Raw genomic sequence first — 25645 nt, 5'->3', positions numbered from 1 at the left:
ACGGGCACGGTTCGAGCTGATTCCTAGAGCAGGACGCTGGCGACGACAGACACCAGGCCATGACAGCAACGTGCCCTTGACAATTACCCAGAGCCGCTGATCCCCTCTCTTCTTTCCTCCGCAAGCAGGCAAGATGCCGTCTTTGCTCGTTGTCATCTTTGTGGTCGAGCTCGTGGTCCAGCTCATCAACACCATCGGCGCATCAACCATTAACAACCTAGTGCGCCGTCTCCCCAACAAACACAATACCGGGATGCTGACAGGATGGTACAATCCAGATATGGCGCACCTATTTGTCACTCCCAACACCACTGGCCAAGGAGTTTGCCGAGCAGCGCAAGAAGCAAAAAGAATACCTGGCAGTCCGCCACGATCTCAATGCGACGAGCAGCCAGGACGAATTCGCCAAGTGGGCAAAGCTGCGTCGTCAACATGACAAGCTGCTTGAGGAGCTGGAGAAAAAGAGTATGTGCCTGCTGCATCCCGAAAGCATGTCACCTTGCTGAGTCCATACCGCGCAGAGTCAGGACTCGAGGCCTCCCGAGCCACATTCGACCGCTACCTCACGACAGTCCGATTGATCTCGACCCGCGGCGTGCAATGGGTTCTGCCGTGGTGGTACGGCAAGGAGCCAATGTTCTGGCTTCCCTACGGTTGGTTCCCCTACTACTTCGAGTGGTTCGCGTCCTTTCCTAGGGCCCCGCTGGGCAGCGTCAGCATCGTGGTGTGGCAGTGGGCGTGCACCGGCATGCTGGCGCTCGTCATAGAGACGGTGGTGGGCATATTGGGCATTGTCGCGGCAAGCAGGCAGTCACGGAAGCAGAGGCAGAAACAGCCCGTCCCGGCGGCGGGGGTCGGAGCTGGAACTGGGGAGAGCAAGAAAGAATGGTGAATATGCGGGATATTGCGAGGTTAGAAATCCGACACGGAAATGTCTCTCAGCATCTGACGCAAAGATTCTTCATCGCCGGAGCTAGAATTCTGCAACACTACGTGAGATGACTCTTGGCAGAGTGCTTGGGCTCGATTTAGGCAACACATTGACTTTGAGCGACCATGGGGAGGGCCGCCAAAGCTTCGATAGTGCCAGTTGAGAGTGCAGTCACAAGCGCAGAATCGGGACTGGAGACAGCAATGTCGTAAATTGCGAATTATAGGTGGTGAGTTAATCGTACAAAAGATGCCGCCAGCGTTGAGGCCGTTGATATCCAACCTCGGAGAGATTTGGTTATGCTTTGCAGATGGAAAGGACTGGAGTTTGCGTTCCAAAATCTATATTTTATACCCTGCAAGGCTGAGCCGAGCTCAAGCGACCCACTTCCATCGTCGCCCCACATCACCAAAACTCGCAGCCTCGTCCAAGTTGCAACACCTTGCATCTCGATCCTCAGGGTCTCAACAGCGCCATCCCAGCTTCCCACCACAGGGTCCGTTGTGGACGGCGGCAATACATTTAGAATGGCCGTACCTTGGGGGACGTAAGTAATTCTTAAGATCGGCGCTGGTATTATCAAGGCGATTTCTGACGTATCTCACAGCATCAAGTCCCTCGTCCTCTTCTTCGGGCCCCTCCTCCTCCCCAAAGCCATCGCCTACTACCGCCGCGTGCGCGCCGCGCCCCGAATCCACGGACTCACAGTCCGCCCTCTCCCGCCACCCATCTCCCGCGCCATCTTCATCCTCCTCGCGGTAGCCTTCGTCTTCCTCCTGCGCACACTCCCCATCCTTTCCCCAGAAAACATCTTCAAGGTCACTCAATCCCGCCTCCAAATCCCCGCCGACGTGCTCTTCACCCGGCTGTCGACCCTCAGGCCAGGCAACACCCTCACCCCGGCAGACCTGTCCCTCCGCGCCAAGTTCGCCTCGCTCGAGTCCCGCCTACTCTATCTGCAATATGGCCCCTCCGCCATAGCGACCTGCCCCTTCTGCACCTCAGACGAACCACGCTCCTACCTTTATTATGCCCTCCCGGACCTCCTCACCCCGCACCTCGTCAACCTCATTACCATCGCTCTCGCGACCTCCTCCCTCCTGACCGCCGCCTCCCCGGCCGCCACCACCTGGCGCACGCCCGCCACGCTGGCCGCCGTGGCCATCGCCTTTGCTGACATATACTGGGCCTCAACCTACAACCACTCCGCCAACGCGCGCGCGCTGCGGCTAGGCGAGATCGACTTCTTCTACTGGATGGCGCGCACAACCCGCTATCTCTCTCTCGCAGCGCTCGACCTCCTCCTATCCTTGCTGCTCTACCTCTCCGGCACGCAGCGCGCCTTCGTCACGGCGCCGTCGGCAGCCGAGCGCATCGAGAGCGCCGTGAGGGGGCTGGCGGCGGTAAAAGGGCGGATCAACGCCGCAGGAGTGGTAAAGAACACCGTTTTGCGGGACGAGGAGCTTCGCGCGAGGGGCAATGCGTACTGGGCGCATGAGGTCAGGTTGATGGGGGAGATGATGGAGGAGAGGGAGGTTGTGGAGGGGGTGAAGGATGCGTTGACGAATCGGATTGATATCGCGGGGATAGAGAGGGATGCTGAGGTGTATGCCAAGGCGGTTTTGATGCCGATTCCTAGTGGGGAAGGAGGGATGGGGAGGGAGGAGGTGGTTGGGTGATTCGAGGGGAATGGTTTTGTATCAGGTCAAGGGTTGGGTTAGACATGAGTAGCCGTTTAGGCACCCTCCTCAATATAGCCGTAGTTGGCTCTTCTGGGGTCACTTTACTGTTTGTGCTCCAGTGAAGTGGGATGAAGTATGCTGGAGATAGTTCCCCTGAACAGTGATGTTTATCTAAGCCAATACCCGCTGGCAGACGCCGCTGTAGGCTTGTTTTCCAACATACATACAATGTGATATGACGAGTGGCAGTGCCAGCCACCTCTACCCTTCACCTGATCAATCCCCAACACGCCATGCCGTGCCATGCCACGCACGCTAGCTATGCCCTCGGATATCCGGCCTTCCTCCCGCCGTGCTGACACTGGCCATACTATCCTTCCTCGACGGCCCGCCACCGCTGGCCGCCTCGTCGACGCTCTGCTCCAAAAAGCTGGCCCACAGATCCGCAAGCGACTCCTTCCCGCCGCCGCCGGGCGTCGTCGACGAAGTCATGGACGCCGGCTCGGAGAAGAAGTCGCTGTTCAGCGCCGGCGAGCTTGGCGTGCGGTGGAACGGCGACATCGGGAGCCGGAGCGTGTTGCCGCTGCCGCCGCCGCCACCGGGCCGCGCTAATCCGGCCTTTTCGCGCTGTTCGTCGTTCCAGTTCAGGAGGCCGGCCATGACTTGGAGGATTTGGAATTTCTTTGGGTCGGAGCGGTCCAAGGAGAGGAATTGGAGGAAGTGGTTCGTTACGAGTTGTCTGGGGTTTTGTTAGTTTCGGCGCTTGAAATTGGGGCAAGAGCGCGAGCAGCTTACTTGTCGATGGTCTCTTCAGGTTTGGTCTTTTTGATGTATTTCAAGGCCTTGGTTAGGTGATCGTTCAGCACAATGGCCTCGTGTCGGAGCTTGCCAATCAGCAGGTTCTTTTCCTTGACCTCCTTCTCAAACGGCGCGGTCCGCTCGAGTTCCTTTGATAGCGTCGCCTTTGCCGATTCTGCCTCGGCTGCGCGGGCATCGGCCTCCTGCGCAAGCTTCTTGAGCGCCTGCACTTGTTCTTCTGTCGACTCGACCATCTCCCGCAATTCCCTCTTCCGTGTCTCTTGTAGTTCCTGCAGCGCCCGCTGAAGACGGTCGACGGCTTGCGATTGTGTCTCCCGGTCCGAGTCGGCCCGTTCATACGCTTCCCGCGCGCTGGCGAGTTGGTCCTCGAGATCAGCCACCTTATCAGCAAGGCTCTCGCGTAAAGAGCGCTCCTCCATGGCAATGACCTCCCACTCGCCCATGGCGGCCGTCGTCGACTCGAGCTCGGTCTTGAGTAGCTGCATTTGCCTTGCCATGTCGTCTTTCTCCTTCAACCAGTTCTGCTGCGAGAGGTTGCTCCGGCTGCGCAAACTGGCCAGCTCGCGCCCCTGTTCCTGCACCTCATCCCGCAGGCGGTCTGCTTCCCGCTCCCGCGCGGCCAGGCTCTTCTGCAGCTCGTCGTTTTGCGCCTCGAGTTCTTCCACGCGGTCCTTGGCCTCTTCTAGCTCGGCCTTGTCCCGCTTCAGGCGGTCGCCCAGCGTCTCCTTGATCTTCTCAACGCGGTTTAGCAGTGTTTCGTACTGTGTCTCGGCGTGCTCCTTGGCCGCTTCGCTCTCGTCCAGGTCGGCCCGCAGCTGTGTGATCTCCTGCTTGTGCGCCTTTTGTATGCTCTCGAGCTGCTTCCGCAGCTGCTCCACCTCGAGCCGCAGGGCTTCCCGATCCTGTGACATGGTCTCTAACTTGGCGCTCGTGGCCCCTGATATTGTCCCGGTTGGTGCGTGTCCGTTTGCCCCTGCATGGCCGTTGGCGGCGGATGTCGAGTCGGCTTCAAGTTCTGTTCCCGTTTCTGCTCCTTCTATGTCGGCGCCGCCCGGTTCTGTACCCGACTTGTCTGGCACAGTGTCTTGTTCTGGCAGCGGATTTGATGGGCCCTACATCACGCGTTAGACGGAGAAATAGCGGAGCATACAGCCGACAATGACAAGGCAAGAGCAGAGGCAAGGCCGACGAACCGAAAAGGTGGGCCGAGCTTACCAGACCGAGAGTTTCTAGCTCCTCTGACAGTTCCTCGACCGCAGTGCTCTCAGCGCCATCCTTATCTCCGTTTTTGTGTATTCCGAGCGCAGGATTGTTTGGTGTATCAGGGGCAGCGATGTCACTCTTGCTGCCACCGGGACCAGTACTCTTGTTGCCCTTCTTCTTCTTATTTCCTTTCTTCTTGTTGGAGGCGGCGGGACCTAGATATTGCCGCGAGCATCATTTCCCATTAGTGCAAATGCACATAGCGAAGAAGCCAGGGTGGTGTTTTGGCCTTGCAATCATGTCTCCCGGAGCCCACTTTGAGACGTACCTTGGGCTGCTGATTGGACAGAACTCGATGGCGCGGCCGATGAGGACATGGTTATGGTTCGAACGCAATTGGCGATTGTGGTCAGTCTCGTTGGTGTTGCGGACACGAATGCATGTCCCAGAGACAATGGGTCCTGTCTAGTCTCCGTCTGTTGTTCGTCGGAGTACAAATACAGCACCACTGCAACAGGATGGATGGGACTGGCTCTTCCGCACCCACAGCCCGCAACCTGGTTCGTCTCTCTTACTGTTAAATCGGGAGGCGGTTCTTTTGGCTTTATTCTGGCGTACCGCAGTGTGTAATGTCGGCGGCTGGCTTCTAGGGTTTTTTTTTAAAACCGCCTCTTGATAACAATGTATTCCGTAAACGAAATGGACCCCTGAATTGTTGTTACTCAAATCTCGTCATTCCTGAAAATACATGTGTGGAAAGGGACACACAGCCCGAGGGCTGCAAGGTCTGGCCAGGCTGCCAGAGCGGTAGGGCAGAGCTGAGGTACATCTGCCCACTAACTGTACAATGCCCATCAGCATCGGGTTACAGCTGACCTGCTCCGTATACTTGTATTGTATTGTAAGGAGAAGACCAGCCATTTATCGACGCTGGTTAGCAAGGTTGAATGAGAAGGAGCCCATAAGCATGTCGTAGAGGTGCGCTCTAACTGTTGTGCTCGAGGGTCTGACTTGGATTCTCACACCTTAAAAATGGAGCTTGAAGCCGAATTGGCCTGCTTGAACAACCATAGTATAAACACACTGTGTTGATTATAATGATGCAGTCGAGTATGTTACAAAAATTTCAGCATGACACATAACAGTTCACCCACTAGGCGTACTTGGACCCAGTGCTGACCTTCAAGCTAAAATTTTTCCCTTTTCTTTCACACATATTTCATCTTCCGCCTGACATTCACTTTGAATGAGAATCTGCCATTGCATCAGCAAACGCTGGCTCTTTCACAACCGGGTAGAAGTAGATCAGCTGTTCGCGCTTTATAATCCTGATAGCTCTCTGGGCGCGAGCTCTATTTCCAAGAGTCTGTCAGGTTCGCTTGGTGCATACATTCCGGTGCGCGGACATTGTTAGGTCTGCAAGGGGCTCCTGACTCCTCGAGTCGCGGGTATTGGGTGACAAAACTGCAGTAATATGAGCACTCGCTCATGCTTTTGTTTTCTTGCCCTTCTTTCCCTTCTTCTGCGGAGCCGGCTCCTTCATAGGGCTCGTTGTGTTTGGCTTGGTGGCTTCGGGTTCCGCAGCCTGCTTCTCCTTCTCCTTCACCTCGGCCTCCTCGGCCGCGGGCGGAGCTTCAATCACCTTGGGCTCCTTCCCAGGACCGCTCTCCAGCAGCTGTTTGGCCTCGGCAGGCTTGAGTGCAGGAGCCTCAAACTCGTACCCTATCTCTTTCAGCTTCTCGGCCCTCGCAGCCCGCCTCTGTTCCTCCTTGGAAATCTTGGCCTGCCACTGGGACTCGGAAAGCGGCCGCTCAAGCTGCCTACCGGCCATCTTGTTCCACGGAACAACCTTAAAGCGGCGATTGGCGCCCCTGAAGAGATTCGGATGCACCTGGGCAGGCGGAACGATCTTTGCTGAGAGGATGTGGCCAAAGAGGAGGTACTTGTCCATGGTGCGGGCGGCAATGTCGGCGACCTCGGCGTCAGCAAACTCGATGAAGGCCCGGTGGCGGCTGGCGCCCGTCTTCTTGTTGCGCACCACCCGGAGCCGCGTGATGTCGCCGAACTGGCCAAAGTACGCCCGCAGCTCGTGCTCGTAGAAACCGTGAGGGATTCGCGCCAGGTACATGACGCCCGGCGTGCCGCTGCTGGTGCCCGAGTATTTCGCCTTCTTCGCTTTCGGAACCTTGCCGACGTCTTGGCCCTTACTGTATGTGCTGATCTGGTCTTTGGACTCGTCCTCGTCGCCGCTGTCGAGAGCCTGCACAAGGGCTTCTGTGTCGTCGTCGACCTCCTCCTGCTCCACATCGGATGGGACATCACCGTCTTCCTGTGGCTCTGGTTCTGCGGCCTTCTCGAGCTTTTTAGGGGTGGTCTTGGTCTTTGGCACCTGCTTCTCTTTCTTCACGGCCGACTTCCTCGGAGCGACCTCCTCTTTCGCCGGCGCGGCAGTCTTCTTGGAGGCTACATCCTTAGACGGCTTTTGCTTCTTGGTGGCAACCGGGGAAGCGTCCTCAGGGGCTGTGATACAAATCTGCATTTAGCTAGCGACGCAGACTTTGATGGGTGAATTATCACTCACCTTTCCGCTTCTCGGCCTTCGGGGTGGTTTTGGTGGCCTTCGCCTTTTTGGCGGCGGGCTCTGGCTCTGCCAGAGCAGCTAGAACGCAGCCAATTAGCTTTCTGTTAGACTAGGGATGTACTAAGTCAAATACCTACGCTTGGACTTCCTCTTACGGAGCTCAGGAGCCATTGTGTCGGGGTAGTCTTTCCAAAGCTGGGATGAGTGGGAGTGTTGCTTTGCACAGCGCTTTTCTGCAATCTGCTGCAGCCCCAGAAAATTTCTGGATTCTGCCGCTTCCCATACCGTCACCGCCCGTAAATTCCACCATCAACCCCACCAAAGTAGGACCCTTCCAGTCTTGGCCATCAGCTCTCTGTAACCGCGTTTAACCCATTGATGCCTTCAATTCCCCGTCAGACAGCGATCTTGAGAGTTGTAAGGGGTGGCTTCTCATTATCTGGTCTCTTGCTGGCTGTATTTAACGCATTGTATAACCTTCCTTGCAGCATGTGTATCCGCGTCGCCTATCGGTAGGTACTGAAGTCTTGCACTGGCTATCTTGAGCTCCACGTTGGGCAAAGCGAAACTGCAACGTTCGTTTCCCACAAGCGTGAACTGGCAAAACTCGAGCAGTGAAATGTCTGAGTTGGACATGCGAGGCGGAGGAGAAGCGCCCTCGGAAGAACCTTAGCTGAGAGCAAGGAGTGATTGGGCTGAAATTACCCCGTAGTGAAATCGGGCAGCCCCCTGGCATGCGCACCGCAGCTGCAATTGCGGGACAGCGCTGGTGTGTTTCCCAGGCCCGGGAGCTGCAGCAGCGCCGCGAACAGATCGGGCGGGCCACTACCTGACCTCATGCATGCCTCTGGTGCGTGGCACATTCAAAGCTGTTTCATGAAAACTGCCCGCGTGTTCCTTTCTGGAACCAACAGTTTCGTCTCTGCACCCGTTTCCATCACGAACTTCGAATCTTGTGTGGTCATCGCATCTTACCCTAAAAGATCTTCTCCTACAGTTGGCTGCAGCTCTCGATCACTGACCGAGCCGGTTCGACGGCTGATGGATACGACCGGACGTTACACCCGCTGGCTCTCCTTTCCCATGCGTCGGTAGTAAGCGTGGGTTGACTGAAAGACATATCATGACATGTGTGTGTGTTGCGGCAACTCAGCCTCGCAGACCGCTCCACATATTCATCAGACGCATGCGCACATGTTGAGCATCCTGTTAACAGTCCGCCAAAGCAAACAGAAGTCGAAATAGGACCCCTGACTGAGCGGCATGTCATTCAGTCCCAGCATGGCCGAGCCGAAGAAGAAAGGCTTCTGGAGCCTGTTTCGGAGCAAAAGCTCGGCGAATAAGAATGGGTACTTGGTATGATAGGAGCAACAAAGTGGCATCATCACCGCATGCTGACTGCCTTTACAGGAGAAGGACCCCCTGAGGAGGGCGAGCGATGGTGATGTACTTGGCCGCTCCAAGAGGCCTGATGAACCGGCCGAGACCTCAACCCGCCGCCGCAGGCCACGCCGGACCGACCCGCACGGCGTCAAGGGCAAGGGTCCCGAAGACCCTCATAGCTCGCCTTACGATCTGGTGCCCCTCACCGAGTGGCCGCCCTCAGGCATGTCGAGGAGCGAGGAACTGAGCCTGGGTCCGGCCATGCAGCTCATCTCGAGAGGTGTGCCCGCCTTCAAGGGTTACAAGAGATCCATTCCCCACGCCTCGGATCACTTTTATGCCTTGTTCGCGACTGTGGCTGGAAATCGGGGTGACGAAACAGATGCCGCGAACCAGCACGACTCGATGACGCAGCTCATGACACTGCGGCTCGCCGAGTCAGGACCAGCCACCTACCCTTGGGAGACACTGGAACAGCCGAGCTACTCGTTCCACTTTGGCAAGCGCCCGGGTACCATCACACTCAACCACTGGGTGTCCCTAGCAAGCGTCTTGCCGCCGACCATCGATCTCCGCGACTCTGGAATAGCACCCCGCGAGATCGACCTCGAGGCCATCTTCGCGCGCCTCAAGGAGCTGGACAGGGGGTTGGAGGACGACGACGAGGATCTGATGTACCGGAATCTGTACAAGCGGCTGCTCAAAGACCCCGACAAGTACCTGAGTCCACATAAGACGTTGGACAAGCAGATTACCGACTTGATCATGGTCCTCTCACGCCCAGGCTACTGGATCGATTTTACCAACCCGAAGAACCAGGTTGTCACCCGGTTCATCTTTGACACGAGCTCGGCAAACAGCCAGACCTTCCATAGATTTTGTCACCAGCTACTCCTCAGTCTTGAATTAGAGCTCCGGATACAGTCTCGGCACCACATGACGGACGCGAAAGAGAAGCTGCTCACCCAAATACCGCCGACAATACAATGGAACCTCGCACTCGCACGCAGGTGGCGCGATAACATCCGAGTCGATGACTACGGCAGCACGCCCGAGCAAGTGCAGCTCCGCTACAAATTGAAGAGACGCCAGGTCAAGATGCTCAAGCGCTTCGCCCAGATGATGAAGTGGCCGAACCTCGCCGAGACCCTCGCCAGCCTCAAGCGGCGCGACGCCGACTCCACCCTCGACCTCGTCAGCTCGCACGCCATGGCCTTCTTCAGCGGCCTCGTCCTGCCAGGTCCAACCTTCCCCTTCCTCATCATGAACGCCCTCATCGACATCGACCCGGACCGAGCGACCGACGACCTGACCCTCCTCACCCACGGCCACCCGAGCTGCGGCTTCCAGTACCGCAACAGCTACACCTACTGGACGGCCAGCTCCATCGTAGGCAAAGTCCTCGCGCCGACCTGCCGCGCCCTGGCGGGCTGGGTCGGTCCGGCGCGCCCGACCACCGACCTCGGCCGCAACCAAATCGCCCGCATCCGCGCCCGCCGCCCGCCCGCCCCGCGCGGCGTAATCACCCCGGACGACGTCCGCTCCATGTCGGAACGCTCCGACCCGCTCGGCCCGCCCACGCAGGTCTTCCCGGTAAAGGAATACTCCCTCGTGAGCCCGGACCGCGATGACGACGCCTACCTGGCCGACCTCGTCCGCATCGAGCTGCTCACCCTGCGCCCCTGCGCCACCAACGCCAACACCCCAGCGTCGTCTACCTCACTGCCCCAATCACCTGTTTCCCCGTCCCCGGCGCCGTCCAAACAAACTGCCGCTGCAGCAGCAGCAAAAGCGCCAAGGTATTACGACGCTTCGATCCAGTTTGCCATAGATGGCGTCTCGTGGCCGCTCAGGCTGGCGTACGACGTGTCCTTCGTGAGCGCCTGGCCGTGCTCAGACGGGCCGCACCCGCTCTTCTTTGACTATGTCTACATGCCGGTCAAGGCGGACCAGCTGGTCAAAGTGAGGGATTGGAATGGCGGGTACGGTGGTGGTGGTGGTGCGGGTTCGAGGCCTGCCACCGCTACGGCGGCGGGCGGTCAGAGTTATCAGGGTAATAATATCAATAATGGTCTTGGGGCTGGGCTGGGTGGCAATCATATCATTAATATGAACAAGACTGGGGTGTCGAGCCCGAGTACGCTGAGCGGCGGCGACGAGGAGAGGGTGCTGGTTGTGGAGGCGTTTGGCGTGCCGGATAACGAGGTGCTGGCGAGGGCGTGGTGTGCGCATTGGGGCCTCAGTGCCGTTGTGGCGGATCTCGGGAGGACGTGGTGAGTTTAGCTTGATTTTCTTTTGTCTGACTGCGTCTTTGGTTGTATGCTTTGTGCTGACTGAGCTGTGATGTAGCATGGCGTGTGCGATTCGTGAAGCATATGCCGCGACTATGACGGTAGTAATTTTGGTGGATGATGAGCAGGATGGGACGGATGATTAGTGGCACAGGGGGGTTTGGGGTTGCGGCGGTATGGGAACGGTGCATGGCATGGCATAGACTGCGTTGCTGCGCTATTTTGCGTGCTGTTTCTGGGCAACGATTACGACGATAGGTTCTTCTTTCCTTGGTCAACCTGGAATGCTTTAGTAGCTAAAACGGGGCGGTATGTGAGCAGGCAAGATATCCATTTCCGAGAGCAGAAGAGGTTCAAGACCAGAACGGCTGGGCCGTGACTGCTGGTCTGAGCTGAATGGTGTTTTGAGACTCGTTCCAGCGAGATAATTATACCCAGAGTAGCTTTGTACACACTGGCTTTAAATGGGTTTTTGACATTAGATTCAAATCGGAATCTGCATATACTGCCGAGTTGGGTGGGGGGTTTTGAGACTCCTAAGCCATGATCTAGTGCACATCCTCATAGTGGGAACAATAAGACAAGACGACGGATGAATTGAGGGTTTTAAATGTTCGTAGTATTCAAGTGACCGGCTGCATCATGAGTTCCATGGATTAAACATTATCCTGCATGCGTCCCTTTCCCTCAATTCCCCAACTCTATCAAGCGAGCGTGGGTATCTCTGGATACTGATTGCACACGACATAACATGCGTAAATGAACGCCATCGTAAAGTTTCTGTTGTGTTCTTTTTGAGAATGTCTTCGTATCTGCCGAAGGATGTGAAATGCATCAGCACCTTCCAGCTCCTTCATTCGAACACCCCCATCTCAACCACCATTCAGTGATTTAAACGGCTGGACTTAAACAGCAGTGGTGCCAGCCGGGGTAGCGGCCGCTGATGCGTGTGCCGCCTCCTTTTCGGGAAAGGTACCAGCCGCGGTCGGGACACGACCGTACTGGGTGAAGGCAATGTTGAGGCGGTGGTAGTCCCAACGGCGCGACAGGGCAACGATGGCATAGCCGACGCCGAGCAAGAGAAGGAGGTCGAGGATGCCGAACCAAATGAAACCCGCAACGACGCCGAGGTAGTTGCCGCCATCGGTGAGACCCCAAGCAATGGGGTATAACAGCCAGAGGAAATTGGTCCAGGCGGCGAGGGGCAGATAGTCGCGCTTGATGGCGACACGGTTGGCGCTGCGCAGGCCGTGCACCAATGTGGAGTAGAGCAGGAAGAGGTGGGCGAGGAAGCCAAAGGCGAAGAAGCCCCACTTGTAGTTAGAGGGCGTGTAGGCGGCGACGAGGTAGGCGATAATCCAGATCCAGGAGAGGAAGATGTTGAAGATGATGGTCGCCCAGGAGACACCCGAGAGGACGCCGAGAGCGAGAATGACAGCGGGGAACTCGACGACCCAAAAAACGTACTTGGGCCAGAAGATCTGGCGGAAGAAGCCGCTGCGGTTGACCTGATTCGACTGGCGGATAAGGTCCCAGCCGAGGTCCGAGGCCATGGCGTAGTAGGCAATCAGGCCGACGAGAGAGGCGATGATGAAGACATAGTGGAAGAACCGCTCGCCAGCGCGCGCGCGAAACTTGAGGGCATAGAAGATGAGCTGGTCGGTGTGTTAGTCGTAGAGCTTCCGGCAAACGAAGCATAAGTGACTCACAGTAGAGAAGCCAAAGAGGGCCGCGACGGCAAACAACCAGTTAGAACCGTTGGTGGTCAGGTACTGGTCACCCGCCGGCGGGTGAGTGTTGAGAGCGTCGTTGCGAGGCAAAAGAATTGCCATTGTGACTATACTAAACGTCCTTCTCCGTCAAGCGTATAAAGCTGCGGTTGAGGTTGAAGATGTGAGGTGCAATGTGTGAATCAAGGACACCAAGGCCGAAGACTACCGGAGGACGATGTTCGGATGGATGATGTGAACGTCCTCTGTCAAAATGGGAGAGTGAGCGCAGGCCTATTATAGCCGTGTCACCCCCGAGCGGACATGTATGATGTCGGTGACCCTGTCCCCTGATGCAGACAGCATCGCAAGGGAGCATCGCTCTTCCGGGCAAGCGAAGCATCTGGAACTCCGAGGGGCCCGGACCACAGTCGAATCGCCTCGACCAGCTGCCCTGACGACAAACAAGGCAAAGCACGCAAGAAGCGAGAGACTACTGTAAGCGTGCCAGATTCTGATTTGCCATGTCGTAGTGTAGGACAGTGGAGGGCCTGCAACATGCCGACAACCTCCGAACATGGCCCTTTCTCCTCCGGTCGAACTACTCCCGCAGTAACCCGGCAGCACAGCACTCCCGAGGGGTACCGTGCAGTCCCGTGGCGTACGCTGATGGCACTCTTACAAACCACGACACCAAACACGGCCTAGTTGCAAGCCTTTGGCGGGTGTCGGTGTGCTGTAGGCAACGGGCGTCCGATTTCTAAGAGATGTCAGACAGAATCATCATCTCGCCCAGACCATGCCATTTGGAGCGAAGGGGCACGGCATCCGGCTGCATGTGCAGGTCAGACAGTGACCCATCCACGCACTGGATTCGCCGGCCGTTGTCATCGACGAGGTTCGGGCCAATCGTCCGTCGATCAGGACCCGGCCCGATGCTTGGCATACGTTTAGCATCGAGCACGACACTACAGGCCGATGACCATGGGTTGATCCAAACCCAAGTCGGCCGAGCATCAACCGGATGCTTCGGAGGGAGAGGGGGGTGCACATGATGATGGCTCGTATGTCTGATTGATTAGAAAATCGGGGATGAACAAGGAAAATTTTGACGACGTGAATTGGCGGATGGCATCGGAGTCGACCTGTTTGCGCTGAGTGTCTAAAAGGAGAAATGTATCGAATCTGCTCGAGCCGTGATTATTACTCACCATTTCAGTGAGTCTGTAAGGTACAGTTTTCCGTGCTTTCCTTCCAGGTCACACAGCACCGCAAACTTACAGGTTGAGACAGCTCACTAGAGGACTGAATTCTTCCACAACCGCTTACACATGCCTCAACGTGTTGATGGACACGGCGGGAAGTCGCATCATGGACGTCACCACTTCACACCTCATCATGTTGTTACATCCTGACGGCATTCATCCTTAAGCGAAGGACGGGAGCCAAGCCGATCCACTATGATAGCGGTATCGCTAATGCCGGCACTCGCTCGCCCAGCAAGGCTACAAGGTCGTGTACGGAGTATGTACAGCACAGTGGCGCACAGTTTCTTGCACTATGCCTGCCGCCCTCTCATCGCTCCCTTCGATCCTGAGTGTACTTCCGTAGTCACGCCACCTCCGCCAAAACAACATATCGAATGACATAAAAGCTTGTCAGTCAAGGGGGTTGAGCTCCAAGCTCTCCCATTGGACAGCAACATCGATCGGCTCGAGTCCAGCTCCCGATTACCAAACCCATGAACCATGAAAAGTCTAAGATTCTTGCCAATCACAGAGAAGGTATGTCATCTTTGCTCCTTACCTTTAGCAAAGAGCAACCTAACCTATGAGACACGCGCGAATAACATCTGTGATGATAGCCAATGCCGGATGCCGCACACCTCGTGACCCACTTACGAAAAGGCACTCTCCCTTATGAGCCGTGTGTATCCGGGTCCTTTTCTCTGTTTGTTTTAGGGACCTGATTTATCAGCCCCTCTCTCATCGAACTGTCACCCGCCACCTTCCCGCCTGCATCCGAGAGACAGCTGGGGCGGACGTCCCGAAGGGTTCCCATCGTTTGATCTCTCTTAGGACTCCCACAGTACAGGAGGAACCTCGGACAGGGTAATGGAAGAGCAGACCCGCCGCTGTGACATAAACGGTTGTCGCTGCATGCATCCAATGTCAAAAGTTGCCCAGCCAGCTAGGCAGCGCCCATCTTCTCGCATGTTCGCAGTACCTGTAGCCAATAGCCAACGTACATTGCCTGTCCATCTGTATACAGCCGCTCCCAATGCCTATACCCGGGCCTGCCGTGTCCCGCCCGTGTCAGTCGCCCGGGCCTGCCACATAGCCCGTCACCCCCACTGCACTCAACCGCACTCACCACCATCACCACCACCACCACCATCACCCACTGCACTACACCGTAGGCGTCTTCAGCTGTGCCACCGCAGCCTTGGCCCGCTCCCTAACATCCAAATCCCCATCCCCCCTCTCCAAACCCTCCAGCTTCGCCAAGAACCCCAACCTCTCCAGCTCCATCGCGCGCTGCGAGCACGCGCCTCGATCCGCTTCCCCCTCCAGAAAGCTCAGATTCATAAACAGCTGACACAGCGCCCTCCTGACACCGGCGTCCTTGCTATTGAAGTGCCCGCCCAGCAACCTCAGCAATTCCGTCTGCGCCACAACCAGCTGTCTGTGCCTCGGCAAGCCCGCGGCCATGTGTACGAGGATATACGTTAAGTTCTCGACGATGCGCGGCTGCGGGTAGACGACGAGCGTGTCGCCGCTGCTCCTTCCGCCTCCGCGGGTTGTGCTGGCGGAGCGCCCCCGCCGGCCAAAGGCGCCGACAACGCGCACTTTCAGCTTGTCGGCTAGGATGCCAAACAGACGGTCCTGCCCCAGCTCGGTGAAGAGGTAGTCGACCATGTCGGTCTGGTTGGACGGTGTCGGGAGCATGAGCAGGTTGCGGATGAAGCCGAGGCCTTGTTCCTGGATGGCGAGCGTGTCCGCGCGGCACTTCCGCGCCGGGCTGAGCTCTGCCTCGCGGAGCAAACCGAGTTTGAGTGAGGCTTGTTGGAGGCGAGGGGTGGCGGCGGTCGTGGCCGGGATGAGGGCCATGGCTGGCCAGATCCAGGGATGCGTGACGTCGTCTTCGTAAAGAGTTTCTGTGTTCTCCATGTCCTCGTCCTCGTCGTCAGCTGGGCTGGTGGTGGCCCGCCGTTCTGATTGCGCCTGGGCGCGGAATGCTTCTTCTTCCGAGGTGTCGTCGCTGATGAGCTGGACGAGCCAGCCTGGCTCGAGCTCTTCGAGACATTGCTTCCGCAGGTTGTTGTCCAGGTTTACCACCAGATGCTTGAGTGCCCAGAGGGCGTTGAGCCGCAGCCCCGGGTTGAGTGAGTGAGCGTGCTCGCACAGTGTTTTGACAATACCCGCGTCGAGTAGTGGCTGCTTACGATTAGTACCCGTCTGTGTCATGAATTGTAGACCAGAGCTAGAAATGACTCACCTCCACCATAGGGCTGCAGTTCGTGAGCAGGTTGATGACGGCGCTGGAGGCAGCGATTTGAACCTCTGCATCAGGATGCCTCAGCAACTTGTTGATGGGCATCGCGATGCCATGGTCCTGTAGAGTTGTGCGCACGATGCTCGGCAGTCGTGCCAACGCCCTGGTGGCATGACATGCTGCTATAATAACAGCATTCGAATTAGGTCCGTACGGCGAGGCGCTGCCAGTATCTCCACCATCGGGCCCCTTCTCCGAGGCTGGTTTCTCCTTTGGGCTCTTTGGCTTCCCGGGAGACGTCGATAATGATTCCACAATGTATGGCACAACATCGGCCTCGACAAGTGCCTCGCGGTAGTCCTTGCTGAGCGTGGCCATCGCCGCTACAAGCCTTATGGCGTTCTCCCGAATCTTGATCTTGTGCGCCATAGCCGGCAATTGGCCAGTAGGCCCGAGGCGGCATGTGGGTAGGCCTTTGTCAGATTCGGCGGCTCGCTCGGGCGTGGGCGACCATGGTCGGGGAGCCGACTGCACCGGATGGGGTTCGTAAGAGTCCTTCAACAGCTTTGCTACGTTCTTGATGATGCCACAGTCATGGGCCGCCTGTTGCAGAACCTCGCTATCCCCTACCAGTCGAGCCAGAACATCCGGTATCCGCTCCTGAATCGCCCACTGCGTGGCTGTGTCGGGTTCGACGAAAGCGGCTTGTTGCACCGAGGCCGGTACCTCCTTATCGTGATCCTTCAACAACTGGCAGAGAAGTGGGACAACGAGGAAAGCCAGCGCTTGTTCCCGTTCCGGGCTCGCAAACCCAGCTTTGAAAAGGGATGTTAGCAGGGAAGCAGCCATAACTCTGTTGAGACCGTCGGTCGAACGGACGAGATGGATAAGCCACGGTATGAGCGGGCTCTCTAGCTCATCATTGTCCTCTTCCTCGTCGGGCACATCGAGCCGGCCCAGATCCACGCCCATAAACCTGAATGTTGAAGACCGGCCACTCGCAGCAAGGTTGTCGCGGGACAGGGAGAAGCCCAGGGGAGGATAATCGTTGAGTCCCCTGAAGTGCGTTTTGGTTTGAGGAACAGGAACTGCCGGAAGCAAATAGTCAATCGCACCGGGGTTCTTGGTCCGGACACCGCCAAAGCTGTTGATTTCCGGCGCACTCCAAGCCGCCCTCGACTCCGCAGCGGGAGGCGTGAACTCGGTCGAGGGGAAGACAGCCATGATCGCAGGTGAAAACAACAAAGAGCAAGAGAGGAAACGTGAGTTGGCCACGATGGTAGAGAGTGCCTCCAGGACTAAAGCCAAATCGGCGCCAGGCGGCGCTGGTTCTGGTATCATGTCGGCCAAGCCGTCCGCTTGTCCCACAAGTTCAGCCCCCGGGACAACTTCCCCTCTGAATACAACGAGGCTCGCCAACATCGTAGCGAGGGCGTCCAGGACACCTGCATCGGCCAAGGCGTTTTGATGTCGGGGGTTCTTGCACAGCCTGCTGATAAGGCTCGCCACCCGGCGTTTCTGTTCCGCTATCACGGCGTCTGACGACCCCTGAGACAGAATGGTACGCAAGGCGTCGAGCGAGCCAGACGAAAAGAGCGAGTCTGATAGACTGCTTGTGCAGCCGCCGCCGATGGTGGTGAGCTGGGCGGAAGCCGTGATGTTGCTTATTGCCCGCAATGCCATGAGGACCACCTGTGGAGGATTGTCCGCAGGAGATATCTGCGAAATGACCGCAGGAACCACGCCGGCGGCATAAATGGGAGGAAAGAAGACAGCGCCGCCTGGGGTGGGTTAGCTGTAGGGTTCGCGTGTGAAATCGGGATCGATGGTCAACTAACCATATGCGAAGCTGGCAATCAATTGCAAGCACAGCAGCCGCACCACTTCATTCTCGGAGAGGACCGCTGGCTGTCCTGTTTGATGGAGCTCCTTTCCGTTCGACCTTGCCGTTGACGGAACATTGTTCTGCAGCATCTCGACGAGCGGCTCGAGGATGCCGTTTTGAACCCACCACTCCTTCCGCTGGATATGGCCTACTATCTCGTCCTTCAATGCCCGGAGAGCGATCGCCTGCTCCGAATTGCTCCTGGCGACCCTGATCTGTGACAGCAGAGGTGGCGCCTGGACTCTAGCCATGGCGTAGGTCTTGGTATCCGAGGGGTGGGAATGTCTCGCAGGGTCGCGTCGTTTGTCTAGAGACTCTCAAGCTTCCGTATGTCGTGTACAATAGCCGGCCGCCTCGAGAATCGGCGCATAACCTGAGAGTATCGTGGATGTGGAAGCAGAGGGAGCGGAACTCGATGGCGCTTTTGGTCACTGTGGTGTTCCAGTGTTTCTTCCACCGACCATTTGATTCAGAACTGATGTATGACTCTTCTGGAGTCGTAATAGCTCTCCCAAGGAGCAGTGTAAGGGGAGCTTCGGAGATTTGTGTGCGCCTCGAGAAGCGCGGGTTGAGGGCCTTCAAGGTATCCGTATACTTGTCTGTTCAACACAGGTTGTCGACATTGTCGCCATCATGAACAGATAGGCTGGCCAATGGTGGTGTGATATGAAAGGCAACCGCCCCACCACAGCCGCCTTTGCGACCTCGCCGGGAAGTTACCACCGTACATAACTGTACGGATTACTGTGGTAGGTATGGTTTCAATGGCTATTTAAGGTAGCTATGCTTATCCCAAAAGGCAATACTTGCAGGATGCTCAACCATCTTAAAAAACCCAAAAAAAGAAAACACTGACAAAAAAGAAATAGAAGAGAATAGATTACTTCATACTTGCGTTAAGAGACTCAAAATGCAAATGTTGGACTGTGGTGCACCATGTTTTGAATCGTACATGTTGCCCAGGCCTTCCAATTGAAGATCACGGGGATGCCTAGAAACTTCCGTACGTTGACTTCGCAAGCACATCGCGAGCGACTTGGGCCGGGGCCTACTGCTTGCGACCCGAGTGTTCGGAATCTCCAGGTTTGCCAAGCCTCAAGTTTCATAGGAAGGACCCACGTCCGGAATCCGGATTGAGCTACGCGTGTAAAACGAAATCTCACGATCAACAGAACTGAATGTTGGGCTCCTCCCGTCGGAAGAGAGGTGCCGGAACGGTGAGACCGAGCATTGCTGGTACCCGATACGGAAATGGAGTTACATAAGGCAGCCAGCCACCAATAAGTAACTCAAGTCGAGTCAACTGCATTGGCACGTGGGCAACCGGAAGTAAGTGTGTAGTGTCGAAAACCTGGTTACCAGTCCGTTGCCTTTTCCAGACACCGACTTTCGCGTCAAGTCCAATGCTGTTCTGAGCTCGCCTCTGGTATCGTACCCGCTGACGTGCTCAGCCTTAATATCAAGGGCCAAACATTTGGAGTGCTTTTTGCCTTTCGACCACAAGAAACCCTGACATCGGACCACATGGCGTTGAACTTGTTCTTTGCTGTCACCGCTCCCTGTCATCATTTGCCGTGTCCAGCTCGCCAAGCTATCTTCATGGCCTTGGGTTCCCGGTCTGGGCCAATCGCGGCGGACAAAGACATGCGCCCTCCGGAACGCCTCCTGCTCCCGTCGACTCGGTGTCGTTGGATCCCAACGTGATACGTATGGCCTGCCCCTTTCGCTAAGTTCGCTGGACATGCAAGCAATTGCTTGTTTTGGGACAAAAATGAGCACGAGTTGATGTCCCACTACACTCTCCGGGGGGCCAGATGCAGGGACAATGCCAGGAATGTAACTATATAGCTATCTCGAGTGCCGTGCCCTGATGACAAAAAACCATCTCATCACCTTTTGAAAGTCGACCTTGCAAACGTCCCGTCCCTACCTCCGACCGAGTCCGTGAGACAGCCCGAAAGTACCACCACGGCTTGCAACAACCGACAGAGACAGTAACCCACTGGACCAAGAATCACTCCCATAACAGGAAACCTTGCTCGGCCTTCATCATCCGACTTGTCAGGTATCCAGAACGTCTGCGGTGCACTCCGGGCCGTACAGGGTGCAGCAACCGACAACCTTGGAAAGAGTCTGCATTGGACGGGGAATCATTTAGGTAGATCGGCGGTTTTGGGTTTAGGTTGGCTCTGTTTCCGGACACCGAGGCGCCGGCACGGTGGTACACCTCACTGGCCAGTGTCCCTTCAGTGTGGGCACCTCGAGCCTGGGCTGTCAGTGCGCTGCGGTGCGACCGAACTCGCCTTTGATGCCCCACCATCACCGGCTGGGCGTGCGGCACAAGAAAGACATTCCGACTTCTTTTATCGCGCCATCACCTGCGCTTCGCAGGGGAAAATGAAGTTGGGATGATGTTGGCACGGTCTCCCGTTCCCACAACGACCCCAACTAATGCGTCCCCTCGAAGCAGCTTTCACAGCTTCCACTATGCTCCAGCCCCATCGTCGCGACACTCTTCTCCTCGGGTTCCGGCCGTCGCAAAGTCTCGCCGGCCGTCCGACTCTCCCACTGCCGCAGCAATAACCTCGACGTCGACCGCCGCGCCGAAGCGATATGTAGCCGTTGACGCAGCGACCCAGTACTCGCCATTGGAGCCGATCGACTACGCCACTGGCGCATTGCTCCCGCGAGTACCACCGACGGCAAAATCACAGCACAACTCATTTACCGAACGCAAAACAATGCCCGCCCCCGAAGAGCGGGCAGACGCCGCCCCAGCCGTGCAGCCGCCAGCGCGGCATCTTAAGACAGTACCGCCTGGTCCGAAGCAGCGCATAGACTCTCCGTCTGTAGCAGCCTCCCCATCCAAGAGGAGGAACTCCCAAGGGCCTGGCAGCAGCACAGGCGCATTGGCGACCGATGCGCTGCAAAACCCCTCAGTACTTTCTAAAAGGGCTAAGTCCGACACAACACCACCAAAAGTGCTGCCGCTGCGTTACGAACACTGCGCCGTGGAAGACATGGTAGTTCTCATCGCGCACATGCTGGGGGAGCTCATCGAGACGAACGATAGCCTCGCCCTCAAGTCGGGTCACCTCACCAGATTCCACTCCCGGTACGGCTTCAGAGCACTTCTATTTTAGACTAAACAAAGTTTTGTTTCTTAGTTGCTTTTCGGCCGAACTGATTGAGATGCAGAACTGCCCCGGGAATATCGGTACTAGACTACCTTCACCGCCTCGCAAAGCACGCCACCCTCACCCCGCCCCTGCTCCTCTCCATGGTCTATTACATCGACCGCCTCTGCGCGCTCTACCCGGACTTCACCATCAACACGCTCACTGTTCACCGCTTCCTCATCACGGCCGCCACGGTCGCGGCCAAGGGCCTCTCGGACGCCTTCTGGAACAACTCGACCTATGCCCGCGTGGGCGGTGTCAAGGTCGCAGAGCTCAAGCTGCTCGAGCTTGAGTTCCTGCACCGCGTCGACTGGAAGATTGTGCCTAACCCGGAGGTTTTGGTTGCCTACTATGCGGGGCTTGTCGAGCGCTGTCCCGGGTATGTCCTGGAGGGGCAGGAGAACCACAACAGCCACAACAGCAGTCTTAACGAAGACGACAGCAGCGATGCCGTGGATGAGAGCGACGAGCTTGATGATGACGATGTGATCGAGGAACGCGAGGCGGAGATGGCCGAGGGCGGGTTAAAAATGCCTCCGAAGCCGAGCGGAGGGCCATCACTGGCGCAGAGATAATAAGCATGAGCGTCCGCTGGTGTTTGCATCCTTGTTACCTGAGGGCTGGTTCAAGAGCTGGGGGAGGATTGGTTGAATGCGTTGCATGGGGACTGTGAGCCGCCATAATCAAAGGGACATTGGCCGGAGTTTGGTTGGAATTGCTTTACAAGCCAAGTTTGAGGCGGGACAGCGACAACTCGTCGCGGTGGCATGGCCATGGCATAAGCTTGTAGGAAGATTAGCTGCTGGCTGGGTCTGTACATACATAGGGACCTGAGGGTCGGTGGAGATACCACGATGATTGGCGCATCCCCTTGGTACAATATACCCAAGGAACTTGTTTCATATGTTTCAAACACGGGCGAGGTCTTCGAAGTCGACACCTGGTTTTAGGGGGTTACCATCTTAGTTCTCCGTCCCACCACCTTCCTGCATGCGATGTAACCATCACAAACATTACAGTGTCAACGGCTTTGCCAGATTGCCACGATACCATGATGGGCGCATCTACTACTTACGACTGTAACACTAGCATCCTTGATGACCAACAAAATCCAAGTTGAGGATTGACGTCTATGAGGCCGGATACATGGCCTCGAGATGGAGTAGGCAAAGGAGCAATGGATTCATGTACAAGACGGATGTAGGTAGAGCGTATGCAGTCTGAACGCGAGTTATGGCTCCCAATGTAGTAGTGAAAAACAAGCGTTTCCAGTATCGACTTCCTTTCTCATCATCATGCCACACTTCAGGTTCAATCTCAGGGCAAACGCACCCTTAGCATGGGTGCCAGTGCGCGGGGAAGCGGATTCTGGACGACAGGGGCAGTGTGGAACGGTGCAGGATGCCAAGACCTGGAAGAACCCCATTCTCGGTCTGTCCATCAGCTTGGTTGAACCTCACAATTGGGCCGAGCTCCATCCTCCAATTCGGGCCTCACCAGCACACACCCACAAACAGCAACCATGAGGCTTCCAACCCTCCTCTCAGCGCTCCTGGTCGCGACCGCCAGTCTTGCCAGCGCCCGTGGCGCGGAAGCAACGCGCACAGCAGCCATCTACATCCAACCACTCATCTCCCCCGCAACGTCGCCCTCTCTCCTCGCCGAGGTCGCCATCCAAGAAGACGAGCCAACAGTAGCAGCATCAACAGGAGAAGGCCCCACCACCACCACCGCCAAAGTCCTCTCCTACTCCGCTCCGGACCTTCCCGACGCACACGATCAAGGCGATCGATTCCTCCTCCGCATCGGCGTCTACAACCCTTCCACAGGGCACTGGTTATCCTCCACGTCGGTCGCCTCCGCAGCGAACTTTGCCAAGGGCTACGCGCCGCACTTTGTTCTCTCTCTCGATAGCGAAGCGGGTGGTGACGTGCTGGGCGTCGTGTGCCGCGGCGTGGCCATTGACGCAGGCGTGACGAGGGACTTTGGTCCGCAGGCTCAGGTGGTCAGGACGCTGAAGGCGGCGCAGCCTGCGCTGGGCAAGCCGGTTGTGCTTGGGGAAGGAGGGAGGAGGGCCGAGGAAGGGGAGAAGAGCTTTGTGCAGAAGTACGTTCTTTTCCTTTGCTTGATTTCATTGCTTTCAGCGATGGGTTCGAGAAAGGGGAATCGGGTTGATCAGGGTGATTGTGCTAACGGCCAGCTTGGGACAGGTACTGGTGGTTGCTCGCAATTGGGGCGTTTTTGTTGCTTTCTGGAGGGGGCGACCAGAAGTGATAGACCGGGCTTTGGATGTTGGGAAATGTCATTTCGATGTTACCTTGGCGTTGGTGTTACAGCCGTGATGAAGGTGTTCTGTGGTCTGCTCCCTGAGGGCATCTCTTCGTTGTTCTCCCGGCTCTCTTTCCACTGTTCCATCCGGATTTCCCATGAGCAAGCTGCTCATGATTCCATTTCTTTCAATTCTTTGTCCCCATAATTGTCATCTGTTTACCTTGCTGGCGTCTGTGCGAACTGCGCAGTCACTTGACAATCTCACCGGGCAGCTCATTGTACCCTTGTCAGCTGGTTGCCAGTGGTTACCGGGCCGCCCCGTTTTGGTTACTGCGAGGCCCCGCAAATGTTTGGCTCGATCACGGCTCCCCAGGCCAGAATTTCACAAGTTGAACACCCTTCTGGCCTTTCCTTCCATCAATCCTCTTCTTTCCACCTCACTCTCGAACTTGACTTCGGCCCCGTCTTTCCGCGCTTCCAGAACCTTGGTCGCGTTTCCATCCCGCGAACAACCAAAACAGATTGAACGAAACAAAACACAAGTCAACCACACCACTTCCAGTCGCAATCATGGCCACCTCGAACGGATCTACCGATCCCATGGCCGCCACTAACCCCAAGCTCGAGAATGGCGCGCCCGTCTCTGATGTTAAGGGCAAGGGCAAGGCTGCGGCCACCGAGGAGCCTGTTGAGGACACCTCGATGGCTGAGGATGATGACGAGGATGACGAAGAGGAGGACGATGTCGACGAGGTAAGCGTGCGCGCGCAGCCACATCGCCGATTCACATTTTGTGATTCGTTTTGCTAATATTGTCTTCACAGGAGCCCGAGGCTGGTATGTCAATAATTGCGTCGCGACATCTCACGTAGTACAACGCACAGCTAATCACCCACAGCTGACGAGGACAACATGGAGGAGATCGATCTCGACAATGTCATCGGCCGCCGCACTCGCGGCAAGGTGATTGACTTCGCCAAGGCTGCTCAGGAGAACCCTCCCGACGAGGACGAAGACGAGGAGGATGACGATGACTTTGTCGACGAGGACAAGATGGACGAGGACTAGGATGGCCCTGCCCAGAATGTCGAGGAACCTGCGACTGCTTAATGCGACTACGAATGGGTTATGATATCACGAATGGATATGGCCGGCTTATCCATGCTGGATACAAGTTGTCATTCAGCAAGCAGGGCTAGGATAAGAGCAGTCACGGCAGCCGCTTGGCGTGCTGGACGGAGATCTGGGCATTATCCTTAGAAGGTAGCGAGCACGCTCTCGCGCTCGACTGGCTGCATTCTCAGGTGCCCATACCGTTGTCGCGACAATGAGCAGAGCACATGAGCTCGAGGTTACTTATTGACTTTCCACTGCGCTCTCCTTGAACCCGCGTTTCGAATTTAGATGTCCCGGGCAATTTCATCTGGCATGCCATTCCGGTTGCAAGAGTTGACGCCGCGGTCCACTTCCGAACCTCTCGATACCACATGCACCGAACATGGCGGCCTTCTCGAATCGCAATGCTAACAGACAGCTAAAGGTTATCGGCTTCACGATTAGCACCAAATTCGAGGGTAAATCAGTGCGCCTTTCCACAAGCCGAACCAGCCTCGCGTCAGCGTTACGTTGCCCTAGATAGCTATGCCTCTCAACGTCAACGTCAGGTCAACACCACGTGCTGCTTTAAGCTGGCATACACCTATATTCTAGGGCAGGCCCAGATAGCTCGGGATAGCCCAGTATAGTTACTGAACTGGTTGCAGTTGTAAGTATAGTTCGAATACGCGCTTTTTAGTAGTTATTTAGAGTTATTAATTAAAATCTGATCTCTCATTGGGAGTCAGCTACGGGGCATTGCAAAAGACCTCTAGAAGTGTCACGGCGGGACAGGCGGACAATCCAATGACAATTGTATTCGGGCTAAACTACAGTCTAAGCTCTATTCCGTCAGGTACGGGCAGGCTTGATTGTCAAGACGTAGCTCGAGGAGCTACGAACAGATCTCGCGGCAGCGAGGTGCAGAATATTTAACCCACAGGGGCCCGTGCTTTCCACATGCCGGGTTCCACCCGTGGGTCCTAGCAGGTACGGCGCAATCGCCGTGACAAGGAGAGGGCTGGAAGGCTCTAGAGACCAGTAAAAGCCCTCCTTTATTATATCGTATCGAATTCAAATATAGTGGCTATTAAGTAGAGAATAGAGGCTTTTATCTAGCC

General features: G+C 56.4%; 11 protein-coding genes across 11 annotated transcripts; 5 read left to right on the top strand and 6 right to left on the bottom strand.

Annotated features, from left to right (window-relative positions):
* The first annotated feature begins 5 nt into the window (after positions 1–5).
* Positions 6–1213, top strand: N657DRAFT_691355 (uncharacterized protein). Its single transcript, XM_062797103.1, has 3 exons — positions 6–220; positions 279–465; positions 522–1213. The coding sequence occupies exons 1-3, from the start codon at positions 134–136 to the stop codon at positions 890–892; spliced, it is 645 nt and encodes a 214-aa protein (XP_062646686.1). The 5' UTR covers positions 6–133; the 3' UTR covers positions 893–1213.
* A 149-nt stretch (positions 1214–1362) lies between these two features.
* Positions 1363–2791, top strand: N657DRAFT_621079 (uncharacterized protein). Its single transcript, XM_062790608.1, has 2 exons — positions 1363–1478; positions 1539–2791. The coding sequence occupies exons 1-2, from the start codon at positions 1459–1461 to the stop codon at positions 2608–2610; spliced, it is 1092 nt and encodes a 363-aa protein (XP_062646685.1). The 5' UTR covers positions 1363–1458; the 3' UTR covers positions 2611–2791.
* On the bottom strand, positions 2742–5381 carry N657DRAFT_646674 (uncharacterized protein). Its single transcript, XM_062793162.1, has 4 exons — positions 4964–5381; positions 4648–4850; positions 3409–4544; positions 2742–3352 (listed from the first exon to the last, which is right to left on the bottom strand). Exons 1-4 carry the CDS (start codon positions 5010–5012, stop codon positions 2929–2931), a joined length of 1812 nt encoding a protein of 603 aa, XP_062646684.1. The 5' UTR covers positions 5013–5381; the 3' UTR covers positions 2742–2928.
* Positions 5382–6085: 704 nt separating this feature from the next.
* N657DRAFT_484581 (uncharacterized protein) lies at positions 6086–7531 on the bottom strand. The gene is made up of 3 exons (XM_062787598.1): positions 7354–7531; positions 7217–7294; positions 6086–7155 (listed from the first exon to the last, which is right to left on the bottom strand). Exons 1-3 carry the CDS (start codon positions 7385–7387, stop codon positions 6122–6124), a joined length of 1146 nt encoding a protein of 381 aa, XP_062646683.1. The 5' UTR covers positions 7388–7531; the 3' UTR covers positions 6086–6121.
* Positions 7532–8079: 548 nt separating this feature from the next.
* On the bottom strand, positions 8080–8573 carry N657DRAFT_484579 (uncharacterized protein). Its single transcript, XM_062787597.1, has one exon. It carries the CDS (start codon positions 8484–8486, stop codon positions 8208–8210), a length of 279 nt encoding a protein of 92 aa, XP_062646682.1. The 5' UTR covers positions 8487–8573; the 3' UTR covers positions 8080–8207.
* On the top strand, positions 8498–11036 carry N657DRAFT_634872 (uncharacterized protein; the record flags this gene model as incomplete). Its single annotated transcript, XM_062791311.1, has 3 exons — positions 8498–8572; positions 8627–10872; positions 10949–11036. The coding sequence occupies 3 exons, from the start codon at positions 8498–8500 to the stop codon at positions 11034–11036; spliced, it is 2409 nt and encodes an 802-aa protein (XP_062646681.1).
* A 759-nt stretch (positions 11037–11795) lies between these two features.
* Positions 11796–12722, bottom strand: N657DRAFT_634871 (family A G protein-coupled receptor-like protein; the record flags this gene model as incomplete). Its single annotated transcript, XM_062791310.1, has 2 exons — positions 11796–12545; positions 12600–12722. The coding sequence occupies 2 exons, from the start codon at positions 12720–12722 to the stop codon at positions 11796–11798; spliced, it is 873 nt and encodes a 290-aa protein (XP_062646680.1).
* An 87-nt stretch (positions 12723–12809) lies between these two features.
* Positions 12810–13272, bottom strand: N657DRAFT_484591 (uncharacterized protein). Its single transcript, XM_062787599.1, has one exon. The coding sequence runs from the start codon at positions 13176–13178 to the stop codon at positions 12897–12899; it is 282 nt and encodes a 93-aa protein (XP_062646679.1). The 5' UTR covers positions 13179–13272; the 3' UTR covers positions 12810–12896.
* A 1237-nt stretch (positions 13273–14509) lies between these two features.
* N657DRAFT_598770 (ARM repeat-containing protein) lies at positions 14510–18625 on the bottom strand. Its single transcript, XM_062790048.1, has 3 exons — positions 17933–18625; positions 16098–17875; positions 14510–16036 (listed from the first exon to the last, which is right to left on the bottom strand). The coding sequence occupies exons 1-3, from the start codon at positions 18228–18230 to the stop codon at positions 15008–15010; spliced, it is 3105 nt and encodes a 1034-aa protein (XP_062646678.1). The 5' UTR covers positions 18231–18625; the 3' UTR covers positions 14510–15007.
* Positions 18626–20390: 1765 nt separating this feature from the next.
* N657DRAFT_656949 (cyclin-domain-containing protein) lies at positions 20391–21733 on the top strand (the record flags this gene model as incomplete). The annotated part of the gene is made up of 3 exons (XM_062794755.1): positions 20391–21094; positions 21178–21610; positions 21653–21733. The coding sequence occupies 3 exons, from the start codon at positions 20391–20393 to the stop codon at positions 21731–21733; spliced, it is 1218 nt and encodes a 405-aa protein (XP_062646677.1).
* Positions 21734–22680: 947 nt separating this feature from the next.
* Positions 22681–24497, top strand: N657DRAFT_575268 (uncharacterized protein; the record flags this gene model as incomplete). The annotated part of the gene is made up of 5 exons (XM_062789089.1): positions 22681–23264; positions 23369–23395; positions 23951–24182; positions 24254–24266; positions 24328–24497. 5 exons carry the CDS (start codon positions 22681–22683, stop codon positions 24495–24497), a joined length of 1026 nt encoding a protein of 341 aa, XP_062646676.1.
* Positions 24498–25645: the final 1148 nt, after the last annotated feature.

This window comes from Parathielavia appendiculata (assembly GCF_033297405.1).
Source record: "Parathielavia appendiculata strain CBS 731.68 unplaced genomic scaffold N657scaffold_8, whole genome shotgun sequence".
In the NCBI taxonomy this organism is placed as follows: Eukaryota; Fungi; Ascomycota; class Sordariomycetes; order Sordariales; family Chaetomiaceae; genus Parathielavia; species Parathielavia appendiculata.
Note: the sequence above shows the minus strand (reverse complement) of the source record. Positions and strands in the feature narration are given on the sequence as shown.